This window comes from Anser brachyrhynchus (genome assembly GCF_964034855.1).
Source record: "Anser brachyrhynchus genome assembly, chromosome: 5".
Classification (NCBI taxonomy): Eukaryota; Metazoa; Chordata; class Aves; order Anseriformes; family Anatidae; genus Anser; species Anser brachyrhynchus.
In genome coordinates, this window is record NC_137699.1 from 15,427,403 (window position 1) to 15,453,742 (window position 26,340).

Genomic DNA, 26,340 nt, shown 5'->3' on the forward strand with positions numbered 1-26,340 from the left:
ATAGCACCTATGTGGCATGTAGTCTTATTTTTTCAGTGAACGGGAAAACCATTTTTATTTTTATTTTTGATATGACATGCAACCTCAGGCAAAAAAGACAAAGACAAAAATTAAATATGACAGACATGTAAATTCTCAATTACCAGAACTGAGCCAGGTATTCAAGCATTTGGATTTCAAATGATCATACAATGATTTCAGTATTATTTATATGTATACTATATTTGATTAATTGAATTATAAAAGAATAATGAAGGCTTTAAAATGAAACCTTTAGAAATTAGAAAACACATTATGTCTTTTTTTTTTTTTTTTTTTCAAATATCCCTATCCTGTAAAATCTACATTTATCTTATTTGTTGACCTAGCCCCAAAATATCTGTTTATTTACTTAAATACTGCTACCAAATTCTGGTAAGTCATGTTAAGATTCCTTGTTTCCTCAACTGAAAACCTATTTTCCCTCATTCTCTACCCAACTTTTCTTCATTGTTCATCTACATTTTCTCACTAACTCAATCCTGGTACCAAAGACACCTTTCAGGAGAGACACATCAATAAAACATTTAAACTGGATATTTTATGCTTAAAGTAATACTCAATCAAAAATAAGATTTCATAATAGAAAAATAAAGTCCTGATGAATTTACTGAGAAACCTACCTGAATTGCATCAGAATTTTTTGCACATCAAATCATAAAAATAAAAACGCTTAAGGACACCAATCTTCAAATTTAAGTAGATCTGATATCCCACTAAAACTAAAATTTTTGACTAATATTAAACCTTAACAGCATTTAAACAGAAAAAATAATTCAGACATCCCATCATACCATACAGTTAGGGAAGATCATCTATTAAAAATTCAAATAATTGAGTAATTACAGTGCAATTTCTTTGAACTATAGTCCATAGTTAGTAAATTTGCAGATAATAAAAATTATGATAATGTTTTTGTACTGGTAGTCTTTTTTTTTTTTTCCTCTCCTAATTTTTTCTCACCCCCTAATGACAAGATTGTGTATAAGTAATAATATATTTTCTTAAAGACATTATTATTATTATTTTTTCTTGTTACATGCATGGGTCAAACTTCTGATGTTATATTAACATTTTTGTTAAAAATGGATATAAATGAATAGATATATCTTTCATAACTCTACAAATTGATCTGGCAAATGATAAAGAAAAAGTGGAAAGGCATGCTGCCACTAAACAAGAATTTTCCAGATATGCTTTACATGTTGGCAATAAGACAAGCAAGCACTTATGTCTCAACCAGTGAAACTATACAAAGCACAACATAACTAAAAATATGTCATTGTCTAAATGCATGGCTATTTTAAAAGAATTACACAACACTGAAAAGTGAGAGATGAGCTTTGAACAATTAAAGAATTGTTATTTTAGTGAGAGGATCTGGAAGTAGAGGACTTTTTTTTTCGTTTTTCTTTTTTTCTTTTTCTTTTTTTTTCTGTGATTCTAACCTATTTATGTCAAAAGTACAATTTTATTTTAAATTATAACTTCTTTTAAAAATAAGTTACTTGAGTAAATAAGCTAGATCATTTGAGCAATTCTGTAGTTTTCAGCCAAAATTTTAGTTATAGAGATTATGCAGATGTGAGTCCCCATTGAGATAAATGGGTTCTGTGAGACAGAACAGAGCAGATTTTGAAATTCTGATGTTCAACAGCTGCAACTATGCATAAGGAAAAAGTGGTCTCAATAATTTTTATTACTGAGAGGAACTGCAATATTTATTTTTACTGTGTAAACTATTTTTTTTTATTACTGTAAGCGGAACAAATCTAACTTGTCTTTTTTTGTCTGAGGTTGAATGTCATATCAGAAACAAACAAACAAACAAAAAAATAATTATGGTTTTCCCATTAAGTGAGAAAATAAGACCGCGTATCACGTAGGTGCTTTAACCATAAAACAAACAACATAGTTAAAAATGCTTTCCAGACTAGAAAGACAATTTATCAGCTTTCTTGTCAACAGTATTAAATAGTATATATTTATTCTTCATCTGTCACTTAGAAGATAGTTTTCCTAAGGAAAAAAACATACACATGGTGGAAGTAGCATTATGACACAAAATGATTTCTTGCAGAGACCAGATACAGAGCTCTTGATACTAAATTCACAGAACTCAATGGCAATGCTTCTGTGGATTTAGTAATGTTGTCTGCACAAAGGAAAATAGTAAAATAAGAAACATGCATAAAGCTTTTTGAATAAAGAGGACTTTTTATAAACTTTCCTCCCATGACTTTGTATTATAAAATTGAAAAGTTGACAATTCAAAACTTAGTCTAATCTCTGTGGGTTGCTGTAAGCCAAACAAAAAGGATTATTTCAGTATGTCCACACTGTGACTTGTTCAGCATCTTGCTTACAACAGTGAAGTTTGTCTTCTATTTATGAACCTTCAGATAATCAGAAGTAAGGATAATTCAGTTAGATTTCATTGTCTTTTATAAATGGAGACACAATCTGCCTCCTCTTTGGGTTCTAAGTGTGCAACATGATAAAACTTGGAAAGAAAAAAACAATCATTTATTCTTGGCTTCTGTTCTCACCATTGCTAGCTACTGCAGAAAGGAGTATGATTTCAGAAGGCAAAAACTAACAGAAATACATAAGCTATGCTGGCAAGCAAGTTCTCACTTGGCCTTAACCAGTTGGTGCATCAAGCTGATAGTTGTCCAAAAATAAATTACAACAAAATAACAATGTATTGATCTTAAAAGAAAAAAAAATACACATAGTTATACGACAGAGGGCAAGCTCAGAAGTCAAACAGGAAATAACATCTTATTAAAATATAAACAGCAGTAAAAAACAATACTAAAATCTTTAATATTCTTTCCCCCATCTGTGTACTGTCCATTGCTGCTTGTACCACTCGAGTCAGACACAACTTTCCTCAATTGATACCAAGCTCCTTTGCTTCCCTCAAAGGAGTTTGTTTTCTAGATCACCTCAGGTGTTAAGATTTTTTATTTATTTTTCTTCTTGCAACATTACATGAAGCTGCAGGGAGCTGCAGAAGGAGAGAATATATTAATCACAGCTGTTTCTTAGGAATATATATTTTGTTTTGTTTTGTTTTGTTTTTGGAAACAAAGACATTCATTTAGAATCTTCAAGAAAAAAATGGAGTCGCAATGTTTATCAGTAGTATTTTATTACACAACTACTTCAAAAAGTCGTAATGATTTCATAACTAGGGAAATGGTCCCAACTTCTATTTCTAGGTCTTATTCTGGTAAGAGATGCACTACCTCCAGAATTTATTAAACACCATAAGTCACTGAGTTTTAAGGTACCTACAGTTTGACATTTCTTTAAAAGGTTGAAATTTTATCCGTATTTTAGCCAGCTTTAAGATTTCACTAATTGATTTCTGTTGAACAGAAGTTTTAGGTACATAGCTAAATATTTTTTAAAGCTTTATCTTTCATAAAATCAATATATATTTGTAGGTATGAAGAACAAACTTTCAAAATCTTTCAAATGCTGCTATGAAACAGTTTTGAATGTTTTCCATTTCAGCTATCTTATAATCTCAGCAGGACTATTAATATGCTATTATGCATGCCTAGCAAACAATACTAATGGGCCCTTAACTGTACACTTGTTATCCAGCATTTGGGGTTACTATCCAGGTCAAGATTCTTAGGAACATGAATTCTCATTTATTATTAAAACAGCATGTCAACTGAATGTATATTCCCAAATGATCTAAACTGAATGGTTAAAAGTTCTCAAAGGCTATGTTCTGATTATATTTCTAGCAGAAGAGGATCTATAAATAAATAAATCATGCTCAAATCCAATGAAGACTTTGTACAGATTAGAAACAGACTTTGTACATTCTAGAAAAGGTAAACAGGATGAAACCAACTTCAGAAGTTACTGACTTCTAGTGTCCATTGTAAGAAACCTCACATGCAAGGGATTAAGTTAAACGGGGACGTTATAACTGATGCTGTGCATATATAATCAAGTTTATTGGGATTTGCACTTAACAAGCACCATCTATAGCACCGTGGAAAATTAAAGAAAGATATTTTTTTTCTCTCTTCTCCAAATACTAAATAAAATAAATTTGAAGATATAAAATAGGTATCTGAAAAGACAAACAAGATATTGCTTTAAAAATAATAATAATAAAAAAATATATTTTTCATATATAACATGACAAATCATCCTCAGTGGAGAAGTTTTATCCAGTGTTAGTTTTATACAGCAACTCTTGGTAGTGAAAGTGTAGCTATACCTATGAATGGCAAAAATAAAATTCTAAGGCATAGCTCGGACCTTCAGTCCTCTTAAGGGGAACTCTTCCGCCAAGAAATAGAAAGTGAAAACATCCAGAAACAGATGCCTATTGTGCAGTTCCATACTCTTATAAAAAGTACAGTTTGATGAATGTTGTTCGTTCTGTGAGGTTGTTCAGAGAACTTTAGTGGTTTAGATGTCACAGTTCAGAACTTGTTTTTACTACTTGATGGCTGTTCAGTGGTTTTTGTGAAATGTCATTAGTTTCCTTTACTAGTATGCTTTTCTATGGTCCCTGTGACAACATTTGCTGAAACCATGATAGAAAGAAATTGAATTATCTTATCCATTTGGTACAGAAAATATTATTACTGTTATTTCATGCACAAAAGTAAGGAAAAGAGAATGTGCAAAACCTCACCCATTTATGTCAGTTATTTTTACAAGTGAGATGAGAAGGATCTTTGACTAACCCAGATGACTTTGTGCTATTGTGTTTTGTTTGTAGTATTTACATGCTTATTTTTCTATTTTGTCTGTCACTGTGTTTTCTTCCTTCCAATGTGTGGAGAAAAGCAGCTGGATGTTTTAATGCCTTCTACAGCTGCTGAGCTTTTAGTCCACGCCAAAAAAAATGAGTAGTCTATGGACAATAATTTAATATTTTCCTTGAGACTTCAAGCCTTCTGCCTCAAGGCACTTCTGCCTTTTATCTAAAAGTTCACCATGTGGCAAACAGGAAAAGCTGATCAGGCCATTTTTTCTGTAGGTATATTTAGATTATCAGTGTACTTGCTGTTTTCTCAAAATTCTCTCTCACACTAAAATAGAAAGATCATGAGTAGAAATAATTATAAGTAGAAATAATTAAACTAGAATAAGGCATAGTACTTCAAACTATTTTCCAATGTTGTATAGGAAAAATAGTCTTTGGTTTAAACACAGAAGAACAGCTCAATACTTTCTTTTGTTTCCATCCACTTCTTTAAGGAGTTACCACACTAAGTTCGTCCTTTATGTTCAATAGGCCTTAGGCAACAATTTATTTTGAAGTATCATTTAGTGCTTCAAAAAAAGAGCTTATTTAGCATATTGTCCTGCATCATTTGAGCAGCTGCCAACCCCACCACTTTCATTTTCAATGAAAACTTTTCTTTTTAAGAAATTAGATTTCTCATCTCCCATTATCATACATCATGAAGTGCTTCGGTGAAGATATGTTGAAATTAAATGGTAAACAGCATCCAACATGAAACAGCACCCTGATTTTGTCAGAAACGGGATTTTTTTTTTTTAACTGTTATTTGGGAAGTTAGAGAATATTGAAATAAAGAGTTTATGTTTTCCAGAAGTTCAGAAATTGTTTTTAAATATAACAGCCAGGATAAAATTAAGAACAGTTGCTAGTTACATGCAACCCTAATACATAAGATTATATTTCTTTTTTTTTTTTTTTTTGCACTAAAAAGCTACAAGTTTATCTCCTGAACACTATTTTTCTTGAGCCCTTGTTTTTTGGTGTTAAATTTCTATTTCAGTCTAGTTCATGGCTTGGGAAAAGGACTTTAAAAAGTTGGCTGTTGCTCCTTCTGCAGCCCATTATGAAATTCTTACTTGTTTGCAATTTGTACTGAGCTATAACACATACCTTGCTTACACCATGAGCACAGCATGAAAGGCACCTGTAAACAACTCTGGCCTCCAACATTTGGCTAGATCCTCCCCACTCTGAACCTAAGAGATAAGTCTAGTTCCTTATCTATCACTAGAACTCCAGAGATCTAACGTTCACTGAAATAATAGGTCTGCTTCATTCCCTAATTTTCAGACTATCACTGTTTTCAAAGTATTTTTATTTTAATCACTCTTTCTGAAAACACAGAGGGACTATTTATCATAAATTGCTTCAGTTTTACATATGACCTCAAACATTTTGCTAGATTGATTGTTCTATCAATCTATTTGAAAAGTTTATTACTGCATATTATGTCTTTGTGAATTCTACACTGCCAAGAAGAGGTAATGAATACATTGTGACACAGTAGACAGATATTTAAATCACCAACTGTACCAAAGAAGAATGAGCTTTCTTACAGAGAGTCACTAGAGTGATTTGGGGATTGTTGAAGCACTCTTTTCCTTCACAGAAAAACAAAACAAAACAAAACAAAAATAAAAAAAAAAAACAAAGAAAAAAAAAGAACTATAATTACAAACACATACAAACTCAGTAGGATAAGCAGCATATCTGGCAGTAAAAATATTACAATGCTCTGAGTTACGAAATGCATCTCCAAAATAGCTAATGGTCCTGATACATTCATTGCTTGAGAAGAAAAAGCAAAAAACCTTTCATGGTACAATAAAAAAAAAAAAAATTTGATGTATGAACATTAGTTGAATAAGTGCTAATTGTTTGCCTTGGCTTTTTTTATGATATGAAATAGGTGCTTCCAGAGAATAACTCATCCCAACTATATTCATTATATATTTCTCCACTGACCTTAGAAATATAAACAATTAGCTTACTAACCAGCTTACTTTTGAACCACACATTTCTAAATCTCTAAATTATGATAGATGAATCCTGCTCTATAATAGTAATGAATAGTAAGAGCAAATCTCTTCCCTGAAATTTCACAGTTAAGTTAGGACAAAGTAAAAACTATAAGCATGTAGTTATGTTCTACCAATTTGCCCAATACTCAGTGACAGTTCTGGAATGGTACAATCAAAAACAGTTAGCGATGATCGGGGAAGACTGTAAAATAGGCATACAAGTAGTTATTAATTTTATCTGCTGGACAAAATATTGAAAATCCTCAAAAAGCTTTAGTGTAAATATTGAATGTATAGTACATAATCACATATAGGCCCCAATGACTGAAAAAGGTACAATCTCATTCTTCATATATAATGTCATCTTCTAATCTTTTAGAAAGAATTCAGAATTTAGACACAGGAAGAGCTCAAAACAGACCTGTTCAGGGTCAACTGACAGTCAAAAGGCATGTGAATTATCAATTTGAAAATCCATTTGGGACAAAAGAATACATAAGCAGAAGGCTAGCAATTTATATTTGGAATGTCCCTGAATTTCATTGCACTATAATATTTATTTGCAGTTATCCATATTTAATATAGATCCATATTTCATGTGTTAGGCAAACACCTGAAGCAAAGATACTTTGTGGAGCTAGTGTTGATTTTATTATCACCAGTACAGAAGCAAAGGGAACACTCTGTTATCTCTAAAGTCAGTGGGTACTTCAAAAGTTGAGGGATACTACTTACACCCCAAGAGTGCTTCTATGAGATCATGGTAAAAACGTCCAAATAAAATATTCTCTGTTCCAAGGCTGATATATTTTCTAAATAAGTCTTAACGAAATTAATTTACCTTTTTCTAATAACCCTCTTTTCAACTTTCAGATCAAATTATACATGTTGGCTTTTAGACTAGCAGAAGTATGTTTTTTGTTCCTGTTACATTATATTTAGATACAATTGATTTTGAGACCTCATTTCAAAAATAAGTAAATAAATAAATAAATAAAAATTAAACCTTTTCCTTTAATTTTGTAATCTAACAATTTTGCCTGTATTTGACCAGTATTCAGAAATAATTTTAACTCCCACTGACTTCCAAATACTTCAATGAATAAACTCCTACTCAAAAAAAATAAATAAATAATAAATTATTTTGTAGAAGTAAAACAGTGAAACTACAATCAATATTTGTCAGAATAGAGCATTTTTCTGCCCCTTTTAGTTCTCAGTACAGTAATTCAGTAAATGAGAATGCTGTACAAAGTATTTTTGTCTTAGATTGAAACAATGCTGCCTTCTTCCCCTGCCCACACACTTTATTTCACATTGTTATTGATTCCTGCTATTTACTTTTTTTAAAAGGTGGAAGTATTAGAAGAAATGAGATGTAAAACCACAGCTTCAAACAAAAAAAGAGTTGTAAGAAAGTGGTGGGTCTGCACCATACATGATGTAGACTCCAGTTAGAGAGACAGAGACTTTTTGATTTTGGTATATCTGGTAATCAGGAGAAGAGATTTCTGAAGTAAAGATTTCTGTCAAGAGGAAAATTTCTAAAGTAAAGATTAAGTTAAGGGAAAAAACAGCCATATACCATACAATGCTATAGAAAAGCACATACAAGGTGATGAGTCTGATAATGCATAGGTGTTGATAATAACAATTATTCTATTGATTAACTCCAGTACTTGAAATCTGAGTACAAGGAACTTTAGTACTTGTGATTCAAGGGGAAAAAAAACAAAGCACAAACACAAATGAAGATTGTCTGAGAGTTTCCAGCAGCACAACAGAAGTAAAGGTGACAATAGCTTGGGAAGACTATAATGCTCAGAGATTATCCAGCCATTAGCATATTTCATTACAGGAACTGCAGATAGTTCTGAAATTTCCTTGGTAAGTTTGCAGACAACACCAAATTGGGCAGGAGTGTTGAGCTGCTTGAGGACAGGAAGGCTCTGCAGAGGGATCTGGATAGGCAAGATCAACAGGCTATGTCCAATTGTATGGCCTTCAACAGGGCTAAATTCTGGGTGCTGCACTTGCGTCATAACAACCCCATGCTAGGGGAAGAGTGGCTAGAAAGTTGCCTGGCAGGAAAGGACCTATGGGTGCAGGTAAACAGCTGTCTGAACACGAGCCAGCAGTGTGTCCAGGTGTCCAAGGCCAATGCCATCCTGACCTGCATCAGAAATAGTGTGGCCAACAGTACTAGGGATGTGATTGTCCTTCTGTACTCATCACTGGTACTCATCATACTCTGTTCAGTTTTGTGCCCCTCACTACAAGAAAGCATTGCTGGAATGTGCTCACAGAAAAGCAACAAAACTGGTAAAAGGACTACAGAACAAGACATATTGGGAGTAGCTAAGGGAACTGGTGTTTAGTCTGGAAAAAAGGAGAAAAGGGAAAACCTCAACTCTCCTTTGAAAGGACATGAGGAAACAGCTTCAAGGTGAGCCAAGTAAGGTTTAGACTGGGTATCAGGAAGATTTTCTTCACAGAGAGGTGGTCAAGCATTGGAATGGGCTGTCCAAGGAAGTGGTTGAGTCCCTACTCCTTCAGGTATCTAAGAGGCACTATGGCACTTAGGGACATGGCTTAGCAGTAGACTTGGTAGTGTTAGCCTGATGTTTGGACCTGATCATCTTGAGGGTCTTTTCGAACCTAAATGACTCTATGATTCTATGACTTCAGATACTTGAATGGAATGGAAACTGATGAACATATTCATCTAGCGAATCAATGGAATGATAGCTCAGTCAACATTATATGAAAACCAAGCATATTAAGCAAGGAGCTCTGAGTATGCACATAAAACATTTCAAAATATTGTAATGTACACTTTATAAGAAGCAGAATAAAGGATAATTCAGTTATTTTCTGGACCCCGGAATCTTAGTCACTAAACCCTGATGAGTTTGAAATTAGTAGCTAGGAATCCATGCATAGATTCCTGGTTACACTTCTGATTGGGATATATCATGAATTACATTTGAAATCTGACTGTCAAAAAAAGAAAAGGAGATGTCAGGTCTGAATGAAACAGTCAAATGAGTATATGTATATTACTGTGATTCCTCGGAAAGAACAGAGCACTTACTTCTTAAGAGGATTACAGATAGTCATATATTAAATTAGAGGATGGTGCCTCCCACAAGTTCTCTGCAGAATTTCTTGGAAAGATAGACAGAGCAAAATACACTAATAAATAAATGTTATAATAAATCCATATTTAAGGTAAGTAAAAGGATAAAAAAAAATAATGTCATAACCACACAACCCATCTTGGCAAAATTTACCATGAGAAACAATGATACTGAAAAGAAGTCATGGATAATGATGAATGAACTCTGTGCTATGCAGTGCCCAAAATAAAGATGTTATCTTTGGACAATCAAAAAGGAGAATGCTGAATAAGATTAAGGAGAACATATAACCTCTCATTTGATGCTTGCTGACTACTCCTGTAGCAATGATGTCCATAAATCAGAGTGCATGTTGATAATGTGAAGAGAGCTTTACAGTAAAAGACGCTCAAGGAGCTACTGTAGCAATCCGAAAAGAACACAAACTTGAAAATGAAATGTAGAAGAGGGCTTTGCATCTAGTAGCCATAACCAGATTATCTTTGTCTTCCAGTGGTTATCACTGAGCGGAGATTAGAAAAGACTAGATTACAATGCCCACTGTTTAACAGAGTAAAATAGGTATTAGAAGAACTACCTGCAGTTATGGTGGATTCTCTGTAATTGTGATTTTTTTATTCAATATTGTTTTCCAAAAGAAACATGAGTTCAATCAGGAATCAATTCAGATTCATCAAAAGGTCAGGAGGTCAACAGAAAATAAAGTGCACTACTTTGCATAGGCTGCATCTCCGTTAATTAAGGGATTTAAAAAATTAGATGAGTTCTAAACTAATGTATATTATTTATACCTCGACAAAATCTCTTCTTAATTGCCTCTTTTCCTTAGACACCCATATTCTCACTAATAGTGAGCAATTGTATCTACCTCTTCCTTCAATAGTAGTGACTGAAAAAGAAAACTCTGGAAGAAGCGAAGATTAACAAAAAAAAAAAAAAAAAAAAAAAAAAAAAAAGGCCCAGCAGCTAAGTACTGTCCCTTCTATAAAGGAAAGGGACTCTAAGTGACCTTTATATGGTAAATCTTTACTATGAAGAGCTTGCTAAAAGAGTTTGGTAGGCAAACTAAGACAAGATTTTATAGGAGAACCTATCAATAAAGGATTACAAAGTTATCACAAAGTTCAATGTCACAAGTATCATATGGACCAATTGGATCTTTTCTAATACCACTTAGGGCTTGATTGTTGAAGGTGGAAAAAAATTGTTCTCAGAAATGTCAGCTTTTCTTTTACTCTTCCATCTCCCAGCATTCCAGAACACACACAAACAGGAATGTGGTTTTATGCACAACTGAATTCTAGAAGCATTACAAATTTTCATAGCATGCATGCACAACTGAGTTAACCAGAGACAACATACTTTCACCTTTCTGACTGTTTTTTACCTTTGTCAAAGTTTTAATCCCCTTAATAATGGCAACAGGATATTTGTATTGATCCTGACTCGGAGGCTGGTGCATATGCAGGAGCCAGTTATCCACAAACCAGTCAACATGAGTAGGTGCAGGCCTGTGTTGCACATACGGTGTGGCTTTTAGGCCAATGTTGAGCTGCACAAGTTCTTTGGCTCCAAGACAGGCTCAGACAGCTCATCATAACAGAGGAGCCTGCAGGCACCTTCTACCTTGGTAGCAGCAATTGCACTACCTATGTGGACTTGCCTGAATTTGGCAGCAAGAGTTTCTCATTAGAATATCATTAAGGAATACAGTTGTTTTCTTGTAAAGAAATCATATGATAGCTCAAATAACAGAAAGGGAAAGTTTCTCACCAGGGGCAGTGTCTGCTCTGTGCAACACACCATGAGAAAATCTGTCCCGGCTCTGTCTGATGCTGTTCAAACAGGGGATGCTCAGCATCTGAAGGGATATAATATTCACTCAGTATCTATATTCTTCCTCTTATTCTTTTTTAAGCAGTTATCTTATTGGCCATTTGTAATTAGGCATTTCTTTTTGAGATCCAGAACCCTGCACCCATCTCAGAGCAGAATAACGTTATTGAAATGAGAAGTGTGTGAGAAGCCCTACCCTCAAAGTGAGAATTATTAAAAGGTCATGCAAGGGGCGAAGGAAACAAATAAAAATAACTTTTGTATTCCTTATTTATCACTTAAAGCTTATGATGTTGAACAACTACATATACTGAGCAGCTGATTTTGAGATGAGTCAGGAAATTCTTTCACTATTTTACGAAAATGTTCTACTATAATAAATAAATAAATTTAGAATTATATACTGCTAGATTACCTAAAAAGGCATCCCATAAGCAGTGAGGCTAGCTGAACTCTAAAGGAACCATATGAACTATAATAGCTTTGAGACACCTCCTTGACATCAATTATCTCCATGCTTCATTCAGTGGGATAATTTTATACCAGAAACAAATATCAGTAGCTTCTGTGCTCTTATAGCTGATGTTAGATTGTCTGTGGGAGCAGTGTCAAGAGGTTACACTTCTAATGCAAAAATGATATACTCAAGGACACCAAAGGGCTCTTTTGCCATCTTTCAGGATTTTTTTAACTGAAGAATTTAGACTGCAGATGTAAAACCTCAGAAGCTAGGAGAAGACACCCTTAAAATTGCACTTGTAAATGTATAACTATTCCATTAAAAAAAAAAAAAAGTAATTGTTTACTGGAATATGCATTAGTTTTAGTGTGGTTTTGAGCTTGGGTCTATTATCAAACTTCTGAGTTAAAGCAGGAAAAAAAAAACCAAAACTGTAATTTAACAATATATTTGACAGATTTTGAATACTGTATTGAGAAAGCAAATGAACACCCCACCACAACCAGCTGTCCAGCTTTCAGAATTGTCTAAAGCACGTCTAATTATTCCTCTATATAAAATAGCAGGCATTTCTTTTACCATAGTTGTACTACTTCCTTGCCTCTTAATCATATTTAATTATAGAAATAATAAGCCACAATGCATGTCATGTTTTTGCTGATACCTAAGAAAGAATTCCAATCCTATCATTAGAATTCATCTACTTAACTTTTCTTGAAATAATCTTTCATTCATGAATAAGGTTTGTTCCTATGTAAAATCCTTGTAAAATATCTTTTAAAGGAACAAAAAGGGAAATATTTTGTTCACTTCATTATTTTGAGAAAAACATCTGTGAATAATTTCTATTAAAAACATGTTAAAGAAATTGAAGTCCTTAATATTTATACAACCTCTGAAAATACAAAGATAGCTGATTTCTAGATATTACTACGATTGAAAAAGTACATTTTTTTCTCCCTACTAGGTATTTCAAAAGTAATCAATTATTTAGAGCAGATAGTTTTTCCATTTTTATGCAAGACACCATGTACATTCCAGTTTCAGATGTTGGTCTTGCAAAGTTGTCTAATTTTCTCTATATCTGAGTGTCCTATTGAGTGGCTTAGATAATTTCAAAGACATTGAAATATCTTTTAAAATCCAATGCTGAGCAATGTGAATTAAGAAAATTCCTGACTTGTGTAATGTCTTTAATATGACTCTTGGAAAATACATCTAATGTATACATGCTAAGCCCCTCACTTTCAACTAGTCTATATTCAGGAACAAAAATACATTGATATGTAACAAAACCTTACAAAATGAAGAAAAACTCATCTGGCATTCCCTAAGCCCGTTGGCAAGTGCCACTGAATTTGAAATCAGGCACAGAAAAAAGACAGACTCATGAAGCCTACATTTTTAGAGCTGTAGCAGTCAATTTATTCTGCACCTAGGTCTACATAAATAGCAAAGACAGATGCACAATGCTAGTGCCAGTTTTACAAAACATTATCCCAGTCAGCAAGATGCTGCAATAAATAAATCATTATTAATGTCTTTGATATTCATAACAATATTAATCAAGATGAATTATTGTGGAGTTAATGTGAGTACAATATGAATTACCAATGGTATTTATATGTAATGCAGGTTTTGATGACGGCTTCAGTCTCTTTCACACTGTATGGAGTTGGAACAAGATGATCTTTAAAGGTCCTTTCCAAATCATTGTGTGATTCCATGATTATTCCACACAGACTGTGGACTTCCATGCTAGTGTTGATACTGATATACAATTTTTTCCCCTCAGATTTCTATGCTTGCAGATGTCTGTCAGAACAATGGGCAACCCAATTTGTTTCTCCTTTCAGTTTTGTTCCCAACTAGAAAGACTAGTAAAAAGATTGCCCCAACTGACTATTGTTAAACAGTCACATTTCCAGACTGACTTTTCCTGTAGAAAAACAGTATTTTGTGTTTTCCACTCTCAAATACAATGAGATAAATAAAGCTTCTCACACATAATTCAGAAGTCAAGGAAAAAAACAAACAAAACAAAAAAACAACAACACTCCTTCACATGAACTGATAGATGTCTATAAATTTGGAATACAAATTCTTGAGTTTCAGTAGTAATTTATAACAAATATAAACCACTAGTATTACTTATTGTGTGGTTAACTTACCATAAGTATATAACTTCTTTCAGAACTACAATGCACATTGGAGAGTAACCAATGGTCTTAACTACTATCTATATGTCAAATCACAGTTACTGACTCTAGTACAGGAAAAAAAGGATTGAAAACTACTTAAACAAACCAAAAATCAAAGCCCAAAAGGTTAAGTTCTGGTTCAATAGTTCCACCATGTAAACATCCTTTGAGTCTTTGGGACAATGTTCTTTGTATTTCATCAATAAAAACATTAGGTTTAACAAAAGCTTCTGGTACATATTTATTTATTTATTTATTTATTTATTTTAATTTGTAATTAAGCAAGACCTTGCCATGGTGAGTTTCAGTGACAGGATTCCAACTCTCACTCACTAGGTATAATTTTAGCATCAGACACCAGATGGAAATGCATTAAAAATGTGTATAACTTACATGTACATATGTAGATGTCTGTATGTACATAGATGCTGTATATAGATACACGTGTTGTAATTCTCTAATTGGACACCAGATGGTAACGCATACTAGAGCAGAATTACTAGCCTTCTATGGTCAGAACCATTGCTATGGAGGTGAAAACTCACTTGCATAGCATGACAAAAAGCAAACACACTATGAAGTTTTCCATCGAAAGGAGATGGAGTAAGAAGGCTCATGTGTCTATAGCTATTTTGAAGTGTCTAGGTGCATTTTAAAGTTAGTCACATAAGTATATATCTGTGCATTTAATTTAGTTCCAACATGTTTTCTTAGCATGCCTTTCAGTTCAAAAACGGGAGGAACAGTTCTGCTGTACCTGCAGTATTGTGGCATATGGAAGTACTTGAATGGTAAGTATAAGGTCCTTTCCTAACTTCCACAATTTGTTCCACTGAAGCCAAAATCTCCAGTTCAAATGCTTCCAAAGAAACAAAAATTAATTATGGTGACACAGCAAATACATTTTTACTAACAAACGTAATATAAACTTTAACATGAAGTTAAAGGTTTGCTAACAAAGGCCGTAGGCTATATCTGTAAAACAAATAGTTTCTAGTTTTCTGGTCTTCCTCCAAAATAAGTTAAAAGTTTAGAAATTAAAAAAAAATCATTTGTATTAGGTTCTAAATGAACGAACATGCAATTAAAAAATCAGGTAGCCCTAATCAATCATCTTTCTTGGAGTAATTAAAATTATTTTAATTTATGTCAAGTAATTGCCAGGTGGGAATATCAGGCCTCATTAATGGTACAAGTAAATACACAGAATGAAAAAGATATATTAACGTCTTCTAGAACTCACAATTTTTCCTGACAAGATTGTTCTCTTTACCTATTTGTTTTAGTTAGCTGTTGAGTACAGTAAAAATCAATAACCAAAATGGAAACCAGGTAAAGATACCTTAGGAGAAAACTTTTGGTACATCAAATCTGAAATAAGCAAAAGCAAAATACCTTTGTGCTGTAACATCTTATTCAGTTCCATAACACACCAAGACTTGCTTTGCAGTTGTGCAAAAAGTTAGAGACCATGACTTCAAGCACCAGCAAAAAAATGCATGTTTAAGAAGCACACAGAGGTCAAATAGGATCAAAACAGTGGGTCATAGAAGGTACATGGGAATGTTGCAGTTCTGAAAAAAACATTCTATTTACTTATTTAAATGAAGTTCAAATAATTTCACAGTTTGCATGAAATTCAGCCTATTTCATTTTACTTTTCACTTTATTTTCACCCTTTCTTTTGTCACCTGCACTATTTCAATTCTTAGAATCCGTCTGCAATTGCGTGCTGAAATTTTCAATGAAAATACATTGAATAATGCCAATAACTCACACGTACCACAGCAGAAAACATTTAAAGGTCACAGAAACATCTGTTTGATATTCAACATATTCCTTCAATATTCCAGGTATTCAGAACTCATAGATAGGTATAACTAAAGGTATTTCATTTGACACAGCTACATGAATTGATTTACTGAGTTCCACATTATAATAATTTATAATCAAAATTTTACATATCCATAAAGGTGCTACTGAAAGCACATTAAAATGCCCAGAGAGTATTAAATGACAGTTTACTAGACATTTTAGCATAAGATATTATGAAAGAAAATACTATGAATTCATAAGCTTAAAGGAATCCTCAAGTTTTTAAAGCAGCCCCCCCAAAAGTTAAAAATCTTTCCAGTAATCAAAGTATATTTTTTCTGTTTATACAGTTGACCCAAGAACCATTGATTTCTTATCAAAAGAACTGACTAATTTGCTGAGGACTGTGAAGAAAATCATTACAGAGTTTGAAGCATTATGAGAATCCCCTAGAAAAGTACCATTTTAAAATGGAGCAGTTCTACAGAGGTTTTTATAGATTTTCACTTTATCTGGTAGTTTGAGCAAGTTGATACTTGGAAAGTTGCTACTATCACATGGAACATAGTTGAATTTTATAAAGGTACCACTAATATGTATTACTTCACATTGTGCTTACATCTGCTTTCTAACTTTTGATCTACCTTTAGTTATTTGTTGAATTCTGATTGATGCCATATAAAATTTGTATAATTAACTAGCAACGAATTAAAGGACATAACTATGCTATTTGGAAATGTCTAGAAAAAGGAAACCCTGCAAAACTTGGTGAGTGCCACTTGTGATACAGACCAAAAAGTATGAAGCATTATGAAGAAATTGCATAGAGTTTTGTCATACAGCTTCTACTAAAAATGTTAAACTTCCAGTAATGCTTCCCTATCATACACATATATACTCCACATAATTCTAAGCATGTACTCTTGGTCCTTCTGAATTTCTTCTTTCAAGTTTTAAGACTGCTTCTCAAAAAGACAACCACTGACAGTTTTCAATTAGTACCCATGTATTTTTTTCTTAAAGAAGCATATCTTGGTCTTACTAAAGAAATCTCTGCTAGGTAATCAGATGAATTTACACAAAATGAGCAAAAAAATTGTGGGTGCAATTTAAAGCATTTAAAGCAGAGGCTTAACAACAGATTGCTTATATAGCCAACTTTGTTTCTTTTTCCAAGTTATTCTGTACCTCCTACATCGCTCAGAGGCACAATTCAAAGAATGGACCTCTATTTTTGTCTGGACAGAAATGTTTATAAAGCTGAAAAATTGTCACAACACTTTTGAAATGAAAAGCTCCATAAAGGTCCTTAATTGTCACATTATAATTGTTGCGTATGGCATGATTTTGAAAACAGGGCAATATTCTTTAATTTTAGGTTTGTAATGCAAAGCAAAAACAAACAAACAAAACAACAAAAAAATAGATCTAAATATTGTGTTCCTTTATATAAAACACACATTGCTAAATTGTTCTTAGCTAAGGATCATTAGGTGGTTTTATGTCCAGAGAAAATAAAATTTTTCAGCAGAAATAGAGTGATGCAGTCATTATTTTGGTCTGCTGGTTTCTAGACTTCGTTTTTCACCTTAGAAGAAACATTGGGTACAACAGAACTTCAGTAGAATAAGAAAGGGCATCCCCTCAGGTACTGCGATTTTGATGATCCAAGGTTTCTAGTGAGCTGGCAATTTACACTGATTAGCATTAAAAGGCAGTGAAAATGCACAAACTGTGCTGAAGCTTTCATTGTTAAGCATCATCTGCAACTGCAATGTTTATTGGGGCAGAATTTGTGCTTCACTGAAAGTTAGATATTAATTTCAGAAACCACGTCTGTTACATCTTGTTCTTGCAGTTAAGGGACCATTTGGGAAAAAACAAACTTTTTTCTTTCTCATTTTAGAATTGTGTTTAAGAAGCACACTGGAATCACCAACTTGTATTTAGCTTCCAGAAATGTCAGGTTACAAATTTGCCAGCAGACAGTATTTCTGTCTTACATGATGTTAAGTTGCTGCCAACTGATTGCCTTTTCATTCTCCATCATTCAGCCATGTGTCTTCATTAGACTAGCCCATATCTACTGTCACACTGTCCACTGACCCTGGCTACTACTTGATAAATTGATGGAAAGTATTTCTGGAGATCAGACTTACTTTTTGTAATTTGAAATTATCCAGCTTTATCAGCCCACCATTAGAGTATAGAGCCACCAGGTCTACTTCCCAATACTGCTCTGCCACCAGCAGCTCAGTCTGTCAGTAATACAGTGTGGTAATTTCTTTTTGATCAAGTGGTTATTCAGGATCAAATTCCAGCCCAGACAACAAGAATTAAAGGAGAGCATAGGTGCCTGAAATGGCAATTTTTCAAAGTGACAGGACTCCAGATGCCATAAAATTCCCATGCTCTGAAGTTGGAAACTAAAACAAGAGTAATCCAGAATAGGTAACAGGGGCAGGGAAAAGAAAGCCTTAGCATATCCATAGAAATATCGATATATTGAATACATAATATGGGGCAAGTGACAATCTGACAGAGGGTAGGAAGGCCCTGCAGAGGGACCTGGACAGGATAGGTCAATGGGTAGAGGCCAATGGGATGAGGTTCAATACAGCTAAGTGCCGGGTCCTGCACTTTGGCCACAACAACCCCATTTAACGCTACAGGCTTGAGACAGAGTGGCCCGAAAACTGTGCAGAGGAAAGGGATCTGGGGATGCTGATTGATGCTTGCCTGAACATGAGCTGGCAGTGTGCCCGAGTGGCCAAGAAGGCCAATGGCATACTGGCTTGTATCAGGAATAGTGTAGCCAGCAGGACCAGGGAGGTGATCGTCCTCCTGTACTCTGCTCTGGTGAGGCCGCACCTCAAGTACTGGGTTCAGTTTTGAGCCCCTCAAAAGATATCAAGGCCCTGGAATGCATCCAGAAAAGGCCTATGAAGCTGGTGAAGGGTCTGGAACACAAGTCCTGTGAGGAGCAGCTGAGAGAACTGAGGTTGTTTAGTCTGAAGAAGAGAAGGTTCAGGGGAGACCTTATTGCTCTCTACAACTACCTGAAAGGAAGGTGTGGGGTATCTGGGGGTTGGCCTCTTCTCACAGATAACTAGTGATAGGACTAGAGGGAATGGCCTCAAGTTGCACTGGGGGAGGTTTAGGTTGGAAATTAGGAGACATTTCTCAGAAAGAGCAGTCAGGCATTGGAACGGGTTGCCCAGGGGAGTGGTAGAGTCACCATCCCTGGGGGTGTTTAAGGAAAGGTTGGACGTGGTGCTTTGGAACATGTCTTTTTTAAAATGTATTATTAGATATTTTTCAGTAACAGAATTAACTCATTTTAGAAAATAACACTTGCTGCAAGCTGTTACCACATTAAATTTGCATGTTAAGTTATAGAACTAGGTTTTCCTAGTTTATTGGAATACCCAAACAAGGAGAAATACCCTTCATCTCCCTTTATCCCACAGAAACTTACTTTTAAAGTATCTCCAGAGAAGGCAATTTCACTGGTAATGCACGTTAGTTTGCAAGACTTTAGCACTGTTATATATGTAATAGATTATTACCTCCACCTGAACAGTGTAGCAAATGATAGGTAGTATGGTCTAGCACAGGAAACAAAATACACTAAATAATATATATATATATATACTACAGAGAAGATATACTTGTTTATCAACAGAAGCATGAGCTGGCCAAAGAATCAACAAGGGCAGAAGAACATGACATGTTTTATTTTTGTCTTCCATTTTTCCCCCTCATGTTGATCATGTTAATCTCTTTCACTACTGCATTGAATAATGCAGTATACTACAAAACATGCAGGAGAAGAGTTCTGACTCATTTGGGCTTAAAGTATTTTGTCTGACATTGGTTATCTGTTTGTTTTTCTTTGTTTCTACGAGCACAGATGTTCAGGCTCAGTCACAGATAACCTCTTTAGAATTGTTTAAAAATAACAGAATAACAGTACAGTAAATTCCACTTCTTGTTCAATACCAACTTTTTTTTCTTTTTTTTTTTTTTTTTTGTCTACAGCCCAGTGATTCAGAAGTAGGACATGTAATGACTTTACTTACAATTAGGATACCAGTGCAAGACATGCACAGATCAAAACTGTGTATCAAAAGACTTAAGAAAAAAAAAGTCAGTGAAGCATCAAGACTTCCTATGCAGTATCCACAGTATCACTCTGAATGGAGAGAAAAGTCATTTATTTTAGTGATTTTGGCCCTTAAAAAGTACAGTCAGGCACTTAACTAAATTGAAGGAACTTCATTCAGAAATTCTTTCTAGAATAAAGGATTAATGTTATTATTTTGTTATTAATGGAACTGACCCGCTTCATATTTTAGACATTTCAGTGGTGTTTCATCAAAAAGATTCAAAACATTTTGCTATTTATGCTAGCTACTAGCACTGTTTGTGCCTCCCAGCTGCAGTCTGCCATTCTGAGAACTCAGCCATTCACACCAAAATCAATCAAAAAGCACCATCTCTGTGATCACCGCAGTTACTTCCTTGGAATGCAATGCAGGTCATCATGCATATCGATTAGATGACAATTTGGTGTTTTCATGTATATCAATTAGATGGCAATTTGGGGTTTTCTTCTCAACTGAGTCCCACGGGAGTATAATCAGTAGCACTCAAAACGCCTTTATACACAGAACTGAGTCCTCTCAGGGCAATTAAGCAGAAATGGTTAGTTTCTGACTCCAACAGGCTAAGACTTTAGGTAATACAGAGTCTGGGGTTTATGACAAATACCTATCTACATAGGTATTTGTAGGCACCTAAGGAACTTACTTAGCACACAACTAGACATAAATGAAAAAAGAATTTTGTGGAACACCTTGAAATTTGAGTCCCAGAGGCCAGCAGCCATTGTTCCTATAATCCATTTCTGTACTTAGCCAAACAGGCAAGCTCTCTGTAGGCTTAGTCAAGGAGTAAAGACTTACATATTTAGACCTTGAGGTGGATTAATTCCTATTAAAATTCTATTATATGTTACATTTATGCAGTATTTTAGTTGTAAATGAATTAGAGAAAAGGTTCATCATATTTTTCCAAAAGTTTCAAACTGTAGAAGTATATCTAAACCAATCTTAGTATATTGATAAGCTTTAAAACTTAATTCTGAAAAGTAATTAAACACTGACTTGTATGAGCAGTTACTTTTCAACTATAACTTTCTTTCACTAGTGTCCATGTTGAGATCCAGTTTTCAGGAATAGAATGGCAAGATGGACGTCATCAAATCCCAATGGATGTGATAAACAAAATAACAGCTATGTCTCCACCAACTAGCAAAAAGGAAACACAAACTTTCCTAGGTGTCGAGGGGTTTTGGAGAATGCACATTCCAAATTCCAATCTGATTGTAAACCCACTCTACCAAGTAACCCGTAAGAAGAATGATTTTGAATGGGTCCCTGAGCAACGACAAGCCTTTGAACAAATTAAGCAGGAAATAGTTCATGCAGTAGCCCTTGGGCCAGTCCGAACAGGACCAGATGTAAAGAATGTGCTCTACACCGCAGCTGGGGAGAATGGTTCCACCTGGAGCCTCTGGCAGAAAGAACCTGGGGAAACTCAAGGTTGACCCCTAGGGTTTTGGAGCTGGGGATACAGAGGATCTGAGGCCCGCTACACTCCAACCGAAAAGGAGCTATTGGCAGCATATGAAGGAGTTCAATACGCTTTGGAAGTGGTCGGTACCGAAGCACAGCTCCTCCTGGCACCCCGACTGCCGGTACTAGGCTGGATGTTCAAAGGAAGGGTCCCCTCTACACATCATGCAACTAATGCTACATGGAGCAAGTGGGTTGCACTGATTACTCAGTGGGCTCGAATAGGAAACCCCAGTTGCCCAGGAATCTTGGAAGTTATTATGAACTGGCCAGAAGGCAAATACTTTAGGATACCATCAGAGGGGGAGGTGGTCCGTGCCGAATAAGCCCCACTGTACAAAAAGCTACCAGAAAATGAGCAGAAATATGCCCTGTTCACTGATGAGTCCTGTCGTATTGTGGGAAAGCATCGGAGATGGAAAGCTGCTGTATGGAGTCCTACACGACGAGTTGCAGAAGCTGCTGAGGGAGAAGGTGAATCGAGTCAGTTTGCAGAAGTGAAAGCCATTCAGCTGGCTTTAGATATTGCTGAATGAGAAAAGTGGCCAGTTCTCTATCTCTATACTGATTCATGGATGGTAGCAAATGCCCTTTGGGGATGGTTACAGCAATGGAAGCAGAACAACTGGCAGTGCAGGGGCAAACCCATCTGGGCTGCTGTATTGTGGCAAGATATTGCTGCCCGGGTAGAGAACCTCGTTGTAAAGGTACGCCATGTAGATGCTCATGTGCCCAAGAATCGGGCTACTGAAGAACATCAAAACAACCAGCAGGTGGATCAGGCTGCTAAGATTGAAGAGGCTCAGGTGGACCTGGACTGGCAACATAAAGGTGAATTATTTATAGCCCGATGGGCCCATGACACCTCAGGCCATCAAGGTAGAGATGCAACATACAGATGGGCTCATGATCGAGGGGTGGATCTGACCATGGACACTATAGCACAGGTTATTCATGATTGTGAAACGTGCTGCAATCAAGCAAGCCAAACGGTCAAAGCCTCTTTGGTATGGAGGACGATGGCTGAAATATAAATATGGAGAGGCCTGGCAGATTGATTATATCACACTCCCTCAAACCCGCAACGGCAAGCGCCACGTACTTACAATGGTGGAAGCAACCACCGGATGGCTGGAAACATAACCTGTGCCCCATGCCACCGCCCGGAACACTATCCTGGGCCTTGAAAAGCAAGTTCTATGGCGACATGGCACCCCAGAGAGAATTGAGTCAGACAACGGGACTCATTTCCGAAACAACCTTATAGACACTTGGGCCAAAGAACATGGTATTGAGTGGGTGTATCACATCCCCTATCATGCACAAGCCTCCAGGAAAGTTGAATGATACAATGGACTGTTAAAGACTACATTGAAAGCAATGGGTGCTGGGACATTCAAAAATTGGGATACACATTTGGCAAAGGCCACCTGCTTAGTCAATACTACGGGATCTGCCAACCGAGCTGGACCTGAACAATCAAACTTGTTACGCACTGTAGAAGGGGATAAAGTTCCTGTAGTGCATGTAAGAAACATGATGGGTAAAAAAGTCTGGGCTATTCCTGCCTCAGGAAAAGGCAAACCCATTCGTGGGATTGCTTTTGCTCAGGGACCTTGGTGGGTAATGCAAAAGAATGGGGAGGTCCAGTGCGTACCTCAAGGGGATTTAATACTGGGTGAGAATAGCCCATGACTTGAATTGTATTATGTTAATTATTATATAATACTGTATGTCATCACTGCCATGATTGCTATGTACCATAAATGAAAATGGTGATTAATTAGAATGTATTGGAAAGAGTGTAACCTGAGCATGACATAAATGTTATGGAATAAGGGGTGGATATCTGTCCTGGTTTCAGTTAGGACAGCGTTAATTTTCCTCCTGGTAGCTGGTAGGGTGCTATGTTTTGGATTAGGATGAGTAGAGTGCTGATAACATGCTGATGTTTTAATTGTTGCAGAGCAGTTACACCAAGCCAAGGATTTTTCAGCTTCTCACTCTGTCCTGCCAGCGAGCAGGCTGGGGGTGCAGCAGGAGCTGGGAGGGGACAGACCCAGGACAGCTGACCCAAACTGGCCAAAGGGGTATTCCATACTATCTGACATCATGCTAAACAATATATAGGGGGTGCCTAGCCGCGGTGGAGGGGGCTGGCTGCTCGGGGATAGGCTAGGCATCGGTCAACGGGTGGTGAGCAATTGCATTATGCATCACTTGTTTTGTACACCTTATTATTATTAGTAATATTATTATTATTAATTTACTGTCTTAATAAACTGTCTTTATCTCAACTCACAGGCTTCACTTTCCTGTTTCTCTCCCCCATCCCAGAGAGGGAGGGAGGAGGGTGAGCTAACGGCTGTGTGGTGTTTAGCTGCTGGCCGGGTTAAACCACAACAACTAGACATTTATGAATTTTCATGTCAGACCTTCTAACAAGATGCAGTGTCTTTTTTAGAGTTGCAGAGGTGTGTGTGTGGGTTAATAAGAAAAAAATGGGAGCAGGAAGCTCTGCTTCTAGTATATTCATAAGGCACCATCAAACAACTCAAGGATAAGCCAAATATTCCGTTTGATAAGTTAATGCTTATTTTATCATTTCCTGTCTATCTGTTGACAATTCTGATTAGAATACTTGTCATTTACAACAGAGGAGTAAGTATCCAAAATACATACATACATATATATACATACGTGACTGCTAATCTGAAAGTATAGAGCAGTGCTACCCTGGAATTATCTGAAAAAGGTGTTTTTTTTTTTTTTTAAATAATAAAAACAACTTCAATCTTTGAAGTGGTTAAGATGACACTAGAATTTAGGATCACAATTTACACACTCTGGGTCACTGAATGATACCACCATTTGTGGTTTTTTAGGCTGGTTTACCAGTAGGGACCAGAATTTAAGACTAAAAATCTAAACAGACTCTCCTTAGTGGGATGATCTCTTTTCTCAATGTGAATCATTAATTTATTTAAATGATTTATAGCAAAATTGTATATAGCATTTGAGAATAAATTATAGAAGAGCGAAGAAAAAAGTCTACTATGTGCTTTTATTTTATTCAGCAGATTTGCTCCCTCATGCACAGCAGTGCACTGGACACCCATATTCCAGCAACAGCTTTCCATGCCCTTAACTTTTCTGAATTGCAGAAACCAAGGATAAGGTTTCTCAAACAATTGACTCTATTACAAAATTAATAAGTCTTATTTTCTTTCTGAAACACCAAAAAAAAAAAGTAGTTTCAAAAACTTTTAATTAAAAAAAAGTTATTTCCTCCATTTCTAGATATAGTAGTGTCTTCGTATTCAAGAGACTGCATGCATGTGTATTTCTTTCCTAGAAGACAAATGTATTTTTCCCCCTTGGAGCATCAGGTAAGGTTTGTGTAAGAAACCCACAGAAATTACCTGCAAGTTGATCTCCTGTCTGGAATTCAAAAGACTAGTGGAACCACAGAAATACTAAGAGTAGAGTATGCTGTCCTATATACGAAGTAAACTGATATAAAAAAAAGTGAGAAAATATATTATGATCTTCTAGGGTGATGACTGAAGTGGATGATGTTTTATTCAGTGAAATAAAACTCAGTCTCTTCTGAGGTAGTGTGGCTGTATTTTTCATTAATGACAATTGCACAAAAGGCAGAAGTACTAATGAAATAAACTAGGAAAGCACCATCAACACAAAAAAATAGTTAACCTTGAGGTGATTTGCTGACTGCACTACGCAGGAAAAGGTTGAAAGTATAATGATATTGCATATCAAGTCCAGCACTTGGATATCAGTAAGTGACTGGCTGTCAGGAATTACTGGGAAGGTAATTGCAATTATAGTATGTATCACACATTGTCTAGTAAGATATTTCCACCAGATATGTTTAATAGTTACATTGTACAGAGCATTGGTAGGACTAGGTGATCTTGGAGGTCTCTTCCAACCTAGATGATTCTGTGATATTTAACATAACACTGCATTCAGCTTCCTTGAATACACACACACACCTAAAAATTGAGAAAATGCTTAGAAAGGTTGCATAGTATATGTCTTAGAGTTAATCTTTCAAGACCTTGCTCATTTTATATTAACCTTGCAAAACATGCTGAGGAGAAATAGGACTTTCTCAAATAAAGGTCTGGGAACAAAATAAAAAAGGAGAAAAATTCTTCCTTACTTGAGATAACAGTACAAAATCTCTTTACCATAAATTCTGTATAAATACAGTTGTCTAGTAATCTAGTCATTGCAATACATATGAAAAAGTGATACGACTTCTTTAGAACAGTTCCGTGAGTTAGCTACTTGCTTTACATTGAAAAACCAGCTGAAAAGGCAACGTATGTATTTTGCAGAACTTGAATTCAAGGTCATTTCCTTCTAGAGAA

General features: G+C 35.4%; 1 protein-coding gene across 15 annotated transcripts in view; it reads right to left on the minus strand.

Annotated features, from left to right (window-relative positions):
- LOC308196095 (uncharacterized protein) overlaps positions 1-26,340 on the minus strand; it is a 434,993-nt gene that overhangs the window by 174,211 nt on the left and 234,442 nt on the right. Inside the window, exon 3 of one of the 15 annotated variants that reach the window (XM_080594630.1) lies at positions 11,766-11,853. The exons of the other annotated variants lie outside the window; for them this stretch is intronic. Coding sequence (XP_080450756.1) covers positions 11,766-11,853 — 88 coding nt within the window. The remainder of the gene's footprint in view (positions 1-11,765; positions 11,854-26,340) is intronic. 15 annotated transcript variants of the gene reach the window in all.